Source organism: Pseudonaja textilis, chromosome 2 (genome assembly GCF_049901715.1).
Source record: "Pseudonaja textilis isolate UNSWEBS1 chromosome 2, rPseTex1.2, whole genome shotgun sequence".
Classification (NCBI taxonomy): Eukaryota; Metazoa; Chordata; class Lepidosauria; order Squamata; family Elapidae; genus Pseudonaja; species Pseudonaja textilis.
The window spans coordinates 157,187,511-157,199,690 of NC_141991.1; the positions used below are offsets into that span (position 1 = coordinate 157,187,511).

At 38.6% G+C, this 12,180-nt stretch overlaps 1 protein-coding gene across 24 annotated transcripts in view; it reads right to left on the minus strand.

Moving 5' to 3' along the window:
- Positions 1-12,180, minus strand: part of GSK3B (glycogen synthase kinase 3 beta) — a 148,959-nt gene that overhangs the window by 85,681 nt on the left and 51,098 nt on the right. For 13 of the 24 annotated variants that reach the window (XM_087926154.1, XM_087926150.1, XM_087926146.1 and 10 more), the window contains 3 exons: positions 8,601-8,684; positions 7,647-7,757; positions 3,098-3,228 (listed from right to left, as the gene is read on the minus strand). In XM_087926154.1, the coding sequence (XP_087782280.1) occupies positions 3,098-3,228; positions 7,647-7,757; positions 8,601-8,684 (326 nt within the window). Of the gene's footprint in view, positions 1-3,097; positions 3,229-6,904; positions 6,959-7,646; positions 7,758-8,600; positions 8,685-12,180 lie in introns of all 24 variants that reach the window. The other 11 variants (XM_087926149.1, XM_087926145.1, XM_087926147.1 and 8 more) reach the window with 1 other exon arrangement.

Genomic DNA, 12,180 nt, shown 5'->3' on the forward strand with positions numbered 1-12,180 from the left:
CGCTGCCTTAGAAGAGTGAGGAAAATTCTCAGGGACAACTCACACCCTGGTCAGCACTTCTTCACTCTCCTATCATCAGGTAGAAGATATAGAAGCATAGCCAGCTGCACCAACAGGCTGAAGAACAGTTTCTACCTGTGGGCTGTCAGACTTCTGAACAGAAAATAACTTCGTGTCAACATAGTATGATAGACTTGCGGGGCCAGGGCATTGTGCAACAAGGTCACATAGTGTAATAAGATTGGGACTGGGTTAGGGACTTCTGTCCTCACTGTGAGTTGTGTTGGGGAGGGGGTGCACAAAGAGAGGCTCAGCCAATCTCATTGTACACATGTTGTACTCTGACAATAAAAGGTAATAATAATGGTTATTATTAACCAAAGCTCAGCAAAATTCAGCCAAGAGATGATTTCTCTGTAACTCAAGTAGCCCATTCCAAGTTTAACAACTCATACTATCAGCAGTAGATATCAACTAAAATTTCTTCCAAACTAAATGGCTCCACCTATTGCCAGATTGAATTTTACACTCTATTATGGGCTATTCGAGGAGCCCTTCTGAATCAAATGAGTTTTGATTTCTAGTCACAGTCTACATTTAGAATATATCTAGGTATAATTCAATTACAATATTACAGGGGGAACTGGGAGTGGGATAAAGGTAGCTAAAAATTATACAAAGCAGAAGGGAAACAGTAGGTAACAACTGGAGTACCAGAGCATATTTAAATCATGAGACAGAAAAAACTGTAATAAATGTTTAACTATGAAATAGTTCTGAAGCTAGATTCTAGTGAAGTATTAAAATACTAAAATACTTAACAAAAATATGGTTACTAATAAAATTGTATCCTGAATATTTTGGGTATTATTGATGATGATTACTTAATGCCTACTTGGTTGTGTATTATAATCAGACTATAGGATTATAACATTGGAGGAGAGAAAGAGACAAAAAAGAAAAAGAAAACAATCCAAGGATGTTGAGCTGTCAAGTTGACTCTGAAGTTAACTGTTACCTAGTTTTAACTGCTGCAATGATAAATGTAGTTACAGTGTGGGTGATGTAACAATATTAGTCTGAAAGGAGGAAGTGGGTACAGAAACTATCCGTTCTCCCCAACATTAAACTATTATCACTGGAAACAATCAAGCCATAACAAGGAGAGTTTCCACCTATTACCGGATGCTGGGGAAGACATATCAACTGACCCCCACATGTGAATTCCCCCTTTGATATGGTGTGGTGGCATAATCTAGAACGTGGATTGAAGAGAGTTTGGGTAGATTGGCTGTGGAAGAGAAAATCCAATGAATAGTCTGGATCTAAGCACCATAGAGTTTTATATGCAATGATCAGCCCCACTATTTGCTTTCATCTGTCTGCATATAGATTGCCGCAGTTTACACCAGTTGAAATTTTCATTTTACACATTTATCCATATTTAACTTTTTAAAGGGAAAATACCTCTACTAAGAACATGTTGGTTATCCTATGAAAAAATGAAATGCTGTCTTTTTTGCATAAAAAAAGGTTATGTGCTAAACATCCCTGATAATTAACAATCCAGAATAAGCCTACAATAAAAAAAAATTCCTTTTACTCTGTCATTCAGAATTAATTTAATCCAGACGGTAACATGGTCTATGCTGCTTTTCAATATTTAATCCAGCCATTCCAAACACTGGAATTACCTGGCCAGAGATAAATATATTTTTGCTGATTGGAGCCATGAATTATGAAGTTCTTGACATCTGCTGGGAGTCGTATTCGTCCAAACACATAGCTTTGAATCATAAATATGACATTTGGAAGACTCTATGGAATTCATCTGGTCTGCCATGAAACCCTCAAAATCATCTGGGAAGACAGAAGACTGCAAGCAACTTATCCCTTCCAACTTTCTACGAAGATCCAGGTAATATTGAATGGATCGCTGAACAGGAATCCTCAGGCTCAGTAAATGTTTGCCACCATACAGAATCTAAGATGAGCTTTTATCAGCACTCAGTCAAATTCTGTTTGGGTATTCTGCCACAGTCATTCTAAACCATTTTTCAATAGCATTACCTTTTTCAGTTCCTCAAAAAACAAGATCAGCCTATCATTTTGCTAAATAAATAAATACTATCTTGTTTCAAAGTTATAGAATACTTCTTCAGATAATACATTTAATTATCTTTCACCTAGAATACATGGCACAATTGTTGCAAAATTGAAAGAATCTTTAATCTGCCTTTTGCACCGGCAAGGTAAGAGTTGCAAAGCATATCTGCAACAGACCCTGGATAAAGTTAGGGTTAGTTTAGATAAAAAGTTGAATTCAGGCAATTCATTTGAGAAAGTTCTAAATTTATTCTTATGGAATGGAATGTCTGAAATCCTGTTGTTCTTTCTTTGGCTTTATCTATTTATGGTTAGGAGATTTAAAACAAAGCTTTACCAGGAACAAATGTAACACAATAGCACCTATGAGTTCCGGCTCCTTTTTGGCATAATGTAATTATTTTGCTTTTTGCTGCTGGAAGATAAATTAGGCTGATCACAGTTCTTCTCAGCAATTAAACAACCGTGATTCCAGCAAAGGTAGATTTGGTATTAGTAGTAATTCTATATAGAACATACTATGTTTTCTCAAAAGATCAATAAAATTTGTTCCAATATATCTTTTTTTTAAAAAAAAAATCTTGTTCACATAAAACTTTATCATATATTGCTAATTAACATGGTACCAAGGAAGAGATAAATATACAAAGTTCTTTAAAAGCCTGGATCTATGTCCCAATTTCTCAGCCTAATTTTCCAACTACTCCTGTTAAAATCAAAGATTCTAGCTTTGAACTGAAAGCATTCATAAATGAATCAGAAAACTGTGAAATATTTTTTTTCTTCAAGCTAATCCAACTGCAGACCTAAGTAGCTATTCCCACTAACTATAAAATAATCATTGAAATTTACCTGTTCTCTGTAGTAACTGTGTCCTATTTACCCTGTTTTGTTCAATTTCTACCATTAGTAGGAATAACTGCTGAGGCTACAATAATTATAATTAAAATGTGAACTGGGAAATGATGAAAAAAGTCCTGAAAATATTTACCTTCCAAAATCACAAAGTTTTAGAACAGCTGTGTCAGGGTCCAACAAAAGATTCTGTGGTTTTATATCCCGATGACATATTCCAAAGGAATGGATATAGGCTAAACTTCGGAATAATTGATACATATACAACTGTAACATAAAGAATAAATATTATGATTATACTTCCCATATCAAAACATTGGCAAATAGAAAATGTAATAAGACTTTTATAATACTTGAAACAGTATCTCAATAAGTATTTTTTCTTCATAACATACACATTTATTTACTCATCTTACAAAACATTTTTTCACATTTCTTTTGGCACATAAGGTACAGTTCAGATGCTCTTCAACTGCAACTTCCAGTAGGCCACAACAAGCATGGCTAACTGTAAAGAATGCTGCATTAGGGAAATCAAAGCAGTTAGATGCATAGAAATTATCGCAATGATACAAAAATATAATAGTTATCTAATTAACTCCCATCATTAATATGTTTTTCTCATATTGGACAAAATATATTTCTGTAAAACAACCCTACTTGTAGAATATTAAAAACATGTCTTATATTATTCTATATAATATATAAGCTCCTCTGGAAAAAGCTAGCTAAATTTACCAACCAAAGCAACTTGGAATGTCTTATTCAGTGCAAAAATAAAATAAATTATGGTTTTCCTGTTGGAATGTTTTCAATCAAAAGCTTAATAGCCACTATCAAGGATAATTTAGAAAACTTGTACACTAATGTTGATCCATTCTAACTCTTCCATTCTATGACGGACAGAGAGATGGATGGATGGATGGATGGATGGATGGATGGAAGGAAGGAAGGAAGGAAGGAAGGAAGGAAGGAAGTTAGTTTGATGAATGGAAGGATGATCAGCTGAAGGGTTAACACTGGGCAGTTAAAAATTAAGTGGGAACTATGCCTAATCACTTAGCAAGGCAGAGAGGTGGAAATGGAAGGCCCTGCAAACAGTTTGGAAGTATTAGAATGTTCTGAGCACAAAGAGCTCTGCCTCCATAAAGATATGACTTATGTACATAAAACCATAAAGATCACTATTAAAGAGGAATGAATAGTCTAGTAAACAGCATCAAAAGTCATTAAATGGTCCAAGAAAAAAGGCAAAGCATCTTTCAATCCAGGAGTAAAGGAGAACATATCAGGATGCAATGAAGCAAACAAAGACTGAAATAGTGGTGAGAGAAAGTTTGTGAATCATTTGTGAACCATGTATATATCTGAAGGACTGCTTGTACTCAGTTGTATTATTGGCCTGGGCCATTAGATCTGAAAGCGAGGTCATGTTACAGATCCCATGAGCTAGGGACCTGCGTTTGATGGGTTCAGAAGATATTCCTTCTCTGTTGTGGTGCCTGATTTATGGAACATCCTAACCCTCCTCACCCACCCAATAAATTAATTCCACCCCTTTTGTTATTACAAAAAAACCCTCAAGACTTGGTTATGTTATCAAGTTCAATCAGAGTACGATGGCAATCAAGTATGAGTTTGAGGAACCTGCCCTTATTAAAAAAAAACCATGTTAGGGAACACCATCAGAGTCTGCTCCCTTTTGACAATCTGTAGAAATGAATCCTATCCCTAGAAGATATAAATCCTATATTTATACTATAGAGTATAAATAACTGAATAGAGCTCAGAAAAAGGTTTTGTTTTTAATGTTCATAAGGCTGGAAAAAGCTATTATGGAAGATTTAGGCCACTATCAATCCAAAGGTAGCCACATGGCAAAGATAATACACACCATTGTTACCCTTCCTAGAAATGGTTGTCTAACAAAAAGAAGCCCAAGAACAAGAGGTACAATTCTGAGGAACAGCAAAGAATAATGGCAAAGGATTTGTAGATCAGTCTTACATTATCTAATGCTATGTTCATGAATCTATCAAGAAAATCACTGAACAGAGTGATATGCATGAAGAAACCATTACTGGAAGAAACCATTACTGGAAGAAACCATTACTGACTAGAAAGCATATTGTTTCCTGTCTTGTTTGCCAAAGAGCATCTGAAAAATCAACAGTCTAATGGAACAAAGTTCTCTAGTTAGGTGAGACAACCATGGAACTAATGAGAAACATTATGTTTGGGTGGTGATGGTGGGAAATCATGTATTCCAAAAAAGAAGCCTCATTCAGTCAATCATCAAATGCTGTAAAGAGAAACTGCTTATAGTCTTGTCCCAAAGGTGCTTTTGTTTCAAACCACTAGGAGCTGGATGACTGAGAATCTCCACAGACATTTGGTTATAGTCTCAAACTTCTAAAAGATGACACTGAGAAGCACTGCTTCCCTATGGTAGTGCCAACACTCAGGAATGGCCTTCCTATAGACATCAGACTCATCACTTCCTATTGAATTTGAGGAAAATGCTGAAAACAGAGTTATTCCATTCTCTTAACTTATGCACTAGGCCAAGGGCGTCAAACTCAGGGCCCGCGGGCCGAATCTGGCCCACAGGAGGCTTAAATCTGGCCCATGTGGCCAGCCTGGAAATATCAAAGGATGTAGCACCTCTGCAAGCCAAAATGACGTGCAGCCCGTTTTCAGCTGGGAGAGTGCTGCTGGAGGCTGGGGACACCAAAAACGAGGTGCTGGAGGGGGGAAGGCCCCCCCCATGTCCGGTTTTGGCTGATAGGTTGCTATAGGAGGTGTCTGTCCTATCTGCCCCCCACCTTCACCGGCCCATGGAGAACTACAATACTGATCTGGCCAGTGGTAGGATTGTACTTCTTGTTGATAGCTAATTCAAGGAAATTCATACAAATACTTTCATCTGAATTCCTCGCTCTAAATGTAAGCATGAATTTTCCTGCTAAAGCCTAGGTTTGGTTTGGTTTTGCCCCCTTCAGGTAAAGCTTTGTGATATTCCATGGATTGATATTTCATTTCTGGATCATAATAATGAGTCCCATAAGCTGTTAATATGACTCTGTAAATAAAGAATTCTATTCTGTATTACATGTATTGTTACAATGCTATTACTCACTTTCATTCTCTTGGTGTGACAAAAATGGATAAGTTTCAGCTCTTGAAACTTTCATTTCGGCCATCAGCATTCTAAGAAACCCTCTAGCACAAACTTTGCACACATTGCCACGCTTGATAATTTAGGTCTAAATGATCTGCTCTCTTTAATCAATTCTACCTTTCTCATGTGAAACTCAGTGGTTATTATCACAGAATTGTGATTGATTACAGAAATCAGATTGTTTGCAATCTTTCCATTTTTTGACCTAATGACACAGTATTCACAATCAGTGTCCTAAACTGCACCTGGCAATGAATTTCAATTTTTGATGTGGCTGGCAATCAAAACTTCACTCACATCACGTTGCTTAAAACTTAATGACACAATTCAACTTTACAAACAATAGCCATACACAACTTTTGTTCACAGGAATTTTCATCAAATGAAGTGAAAGAACAGATGTTAGTACTGCCATCTCTTGGTGACTTTTAGTATCAAGTCATTAAATTTCATACAACTCTCATATAAAACAACAGCATTTTAGCATGAGAGTTTAGCATTCATTCCCACAACAAAATTGAAGTCGAGGAGTAATAAAGTGAAAGGGGAACCACATTTACTTGTTGTGCATAGTGCAGACTATGCTCTCTGAAATGCATTTCGAAAATAGAGGCCCAACTTCCACAAATCTTCCAGTCAAATCTTCCAGTCAAAAGTCAACCAACCACAGTGAGCATCAATTCCAATAAAACAAATTGCAAAATGGAAAGAAAAAAAAAAGAAAAGGAAACAACAAGCAAATAAAATAAAATGTGGAAGTACCTCACTTTGAATGCCCATTATGGAGATGGCAGATATTCTGCTATCAAGCAGGGACTATGGAGAAATAATAGGAGTTACAACTTTAGAGCAGGGGTGGGATTCTACCAGTTTGTACCTATTCGCTAGTACCAGTTAACATTCTAAGCAGTTCGGAGAACCGGTTGTTAGAAGAAATTACCGGCCTAATCCTGTAAGGAAGGCAGAAAGGAAACATTCTGGTGTTGCTTACAGAAACTGCCTCTCCGTTAACACTTATTACATTTTTGGCAGGACTAGACTTCCTGTCTCAGGAACTTCTCTGGAGTTTTTTCCCCTCCTTTGCTGGTACTTTGCTTGTGTGGAGTGACCATTTAAAGTTACAATGGCACTGAAAAAAGTGACTGATGACCATTTTTCACACTTACGACTATTGCAGCATCCCCACAGTCATGAGAAGCCAGGCAAGGAGATGCGTGCCTCTATGTGAATGATATAGAGTTGGCCACACCCAGACAATAACATGACCACCAAGCCATGTCCACCCAGTCACATGACCACCAAGCCACACCCACCACCCAAGCCACGCCCACAGAACCAGTTGTTAAAAAATTTGAATCCCACCCCTGCTTTAGAGCATATTGATTCCAAAGATAAAAGGATGGACTTCCTACTAAACAAATTTCAATTCCAAAACTTTCTCAGTGGTACAAATACAGACAAATAACAATCAAGAATGATTGAGTTTCTTGAGTTTTTCACTTACCTTCACAAATATCATAGGGAGTGTCTGTTTGGCTCTACTATAATGCCTTGCCACTCTGTATACTGTCTCAGGAACATAGTCCAACACCAAATTAAGATATACCTCATCTTTCTGAAAAGGTGAAAAAGCAAGAAAACAAGAAAATCTGTAATAAGATATCCATATCATAATACACATTACTATTATAACATAATATGGTTTTTCAAGTATTTTTTAAAACTTTTTGTTAAAATTTGTTATCTGACAAAATTCATGTTTGTAAAGGATACCACTTAAGCACATAAGATTATACAAGGAATGCAATAAAATTCAATCATATTTCAACTATCATAAAGTTTTTTACTTTAAACAGAGGCATAGAGATATGAATATTATGAAGTAATATCATGTACTACATTAAAGGGAAAGAATAAGAAAAAAAGAAGGAAAGTGACAAAAGAGCTCAGGAGGAACTAGATAGTGAAATACATTATAAGTTTATAAATCCCCCTAACATTTTAAACATTCAAAATGTAACTAAAAACATATTCTATCCCCTGAAATTACACTTACCTTTTGATCTATAGTGACAAGAGTTTGCTACTAGCTAGAATATCTTTCTTTATCCACTTTAATCAGCTTCTTTCTCACTTCAAAGCACAAAGATTAATGTAGTATTTCACAAGAATAAGAACTGTATTTGTTGCTGTTCAGCTACATGTTTGTTCCACCAAAATGAGACAGACTGCAAATACTGCTTCAAATATCATGCCTTCTGTTTTCTTTTTAATAAACTCTTTTAAAATACATGCTACTGATATGTATGCATTATATGTATGCATTCAGCCACCCCCTACTTTTGTTGTCAGATGAATGTTCAAAATAATGAGATGATCCACACTAAAGCTTTGCCTGTTGCTTGTATTTGTCCTACAAATTTATTAAAATTCTAGAAAATCATTTTTTCCAACTTACCTTCTCTCCACTGGAGTAAAAGAAATAACGTAATCTGACAATGTTACAATGATCAAGCTTTCTCATGATTTGAAGCTCTCGATTCTAAAAAAAAAAAAAAGGATATTATTTAAAAGGTTGTTTTCTAAAATCTCATTAGTTCATGATTTATATAGGGCTTATACATTTTGTCGGTCTGAAAAAAGATACAATATATCCTGCATTAACTTTTGCTGAAATAAAATGTAGCATGACAAAGAATTTTAGAGTACTTAGACAATATGTTCAATATTTAAAATCATTTGAAGTATATACTATGTTAACAGCATAGGTTAAAATAAAATTAAAGCTCCATACAAATTACCAGAAAAATTGGAATGTTCAAGCTAGTATTTCTCAATTCCTAAGAAAATGCGTATTACAGTATATTAGATGCCTGCAAAGAATACTTACAGAATCAAAGAATGATAAAGGCCCATTAAGTCTGTTAAATCCAACTTCCATTCAATGCAGGAATCTAAATTGAAGCATCCATCCATGACAGGACTGTCAAACTTACAGCCTGCAGGCCAGATGCTTCACATGCTGGCCATGTCCACGCTTGGTTTAGCAAAGGGAGAAAAAGTCCCGACACATCACATGACACCGCCGTGACGTGAGTTTGGTCTAGGGTGATAATCTAGCTGGAATCTGTCCTCTTTTTATTCTGTGCCTTACATCCTGAGATTATACAAAACAGGACTTTACTTTTTTCTGTATCGTACCTTTAGGATAGCCCTATTTTCTTATCAGTAACATCTAAAATCCCTCTTCATAAGAATTAATTTCTAATTTCTTAACTATTATTAAAACTTCTCATCTCCAAGGCTGCCCAAAGTTCTCTAAATTATTCTTAAAGACTAGGGTATAGAACTGAGGACTATTTTCGAGATGGGAGTCTCATCAAAATAGAATAAGATAGAATGATTGTTTCCCATGATTTTCAAATTATAATTCGTTGCCGAAGTTTAAATTTATATTTGCCTTTTTTGAAGCCACAAGACACTAGTGGGTCAGATTCTTTTTGCAATCATCTACCATTCCAAAATCTTGTTCACAGGTATCAATCAGCCCATGCTCCAGGTAAGCATTTGATTTTTGTTTCCCAAATGATGAACTCTGCAGTCAACTGTTAACTTTTATTATTATTTTCATTGCTATTTAAGGCTATAAATACGTAAATTGTGTAAGAAAGAAAAAAGCATATGCTATAGGGATCCGTATCATATTTGGATTAAATCCAAAAAAGCCCAGAACCTCCTGAACAGAAAATACCGTATATACTCGAGTATAAGCCGAGTTTTTCAGCACATTTTTTGTGCTGAAAAAAACCCCCTTGGCTTATACTTGAGTGAGATTCCCTCTGAAAAAAAAATGGTGTGGAGCTCCGGAGCTGGGCAGCCGCTTCCCTGCTTCCATGTTTCCTTTGCAACTTGTAAGCATGGGGATAATCGGAAGCAGAAAAGTTCTTGCATGAGGATATATTGTTTTTTCTTTATTTAACTGTTTTTAGGGGGGGGAAAGACCCACCGTCATGTGAGAATGCTCAGACACGAAATCTATCCGCCTGAAAATAAGTGTGTGTGTGGGGGGGGATTTTAACAGAGGGAAGACATAGGGAGAAGGCAAAAGCGATGGAAGATCCTTCAGGGGAAACTGAGGGGGAGACTCACCCTTGGTCCAGATGAGCCCCCTTCCCCGCCCCTAAGGAAGCAGAGGCATCCAGCAAGGGCAGGCAAGCCCCGCTTTGCGGACTCCGTCCGTCCTCGCTCCCACCCACCCACCCAAAGCCACAAAGTCCCCTAATCGTGCAGCCCAGAATCGCCCTCCCCTCAGGGGGCAGCAACGACGCCCGGTGTTTCCTGAAACAAGAAGCTCCGCCGTGCAATGAAAGCGCCCTGGCTCTAGGCTCAGAAAACAATGCGAGCCGAGTTAACTTCGTTTCCTCAGCCCCAGCTGCTTTCAGTCCGCTCGGGAGGAGGAGGAGGGAGGAGGAGGAGGAGGAGGAGGAGGAGGAGCAGGAGGAGGAGGTGGTGGTGGCGGTTCACGTTATTTTCTGAGCTCTAGGCTTTAGATCTCAGAAAACAACGCGAGCTGAGGTGGCTTCGTTTCCTCAGCCCCAGCTGCTTTCAGTCCGCTCGGGAGGAGGGGGAGGAGGAGGAGGTGGTGGCAGCGGCTTGCGTTATTTTCTGAGCTCTAGGCTCTAGGCTCGCGATCTCAGAAAACAACACGAGCCGAGGTGGCTTCGTTTCCTCAGCCCCAGCTGCTTTCAGTCCGCTCGGGAGGAGGGGGAGGAGGAGGAGGTGATGGCGGCGGCTCGCGTTGTTTTCTGAGCTCTAGGCTTGCAATCTCAGAAAACAGCGCGAGCCGCCGCCACCACCACCTCCTCCCAAGCGGACTGAAAGCAGCTGGGGCTGAGGAAAGCGAAGCCACCTTGGCTCGCGTTGTTTTCTGAGATCGCGAGCCTAGAGCTCAGAAAATAACGCGAGCCGCCGCCACCACCACCTCCTCCTCCCGAGCGGACTGAAAGCAGCTGGGGCTGAGGAAACGAAGCCACCTCGGCTCGCGTTGTTTTCTGAGCCTAGAGCCAGAGCGCTTTCATTGCACCGCGGAGCTTCTTGTTTCAGGAAACACCGGGCGTCGTTGCTGCCCCCTGAGGGGAGGGCAATTCTGGGCTGCGCGATTGGGGGACTTTGTGGCTTTGAGTGGGTGGGAGCAAGGACGGATGGAGTCCGCGAAGCGGGGCTTGTCTGCCCTTGCTGGATGCCTCTGCTTCCTTAGGGGCGGGGAAGGGGGCTCATCCGGACCAAGGGTGAGTCTCCCCCTCAGTTTCCCCTGAAGGATTTTCCGTCGCTTTTGCCTTCTCCCTATGTCTTCCCTCTGTTAAAATCCCCCCCCACACACACACACACACACACTTATTTTCAGGCGGATAGATTTCGTGTCTGAGCATTCTCACATGACGGTGGGTCTTTCCCCCCCCTAAAAACAGTTAAATAAAGAAAAAACAATATATCCTCATGCAAGAACTTTTCTGCTTCCGATTACCCCCATGCTTACAAGTTGCAAAGGAAACACGGAAGCAGGGAAGCGGCTGCCCAGCTCCGGAGCTCCACACCATTTTTCTTTCAGAGGGAATCTCACTCAAGTATAAGCCGAGGGGTTTTTTTTCAGCATAAAAAATGTGCTGAAAAACTCGGCTTATACTCGAGTTAATAAGTTTTCCCAGTTTTTTGTGGCAAAATTAGGTGCCTCGGCTTATATTCGGGTCGACTTATACTCGAGTATATACGGTACTAATATTACCGTGATAAAATTAAATATCTAATTTCCAATTGGCAGTAATCAAATATTGCAATGCAATCCTACTGCCCTTTACAGAAATTAACATTAACTGTTACTGTAAATATTATACAAAACCAATAGGAAACAAAAATACAATAAATTTTAATGAAGGAGTATCTTTTTAATCGTCAGTTTAATGAAAGAAAAGTGGGGTAAATATATAGGGGAAAAGAAAAAACAGAAAGGGAGAAGAATCACAACTGCAAAAATTATATTT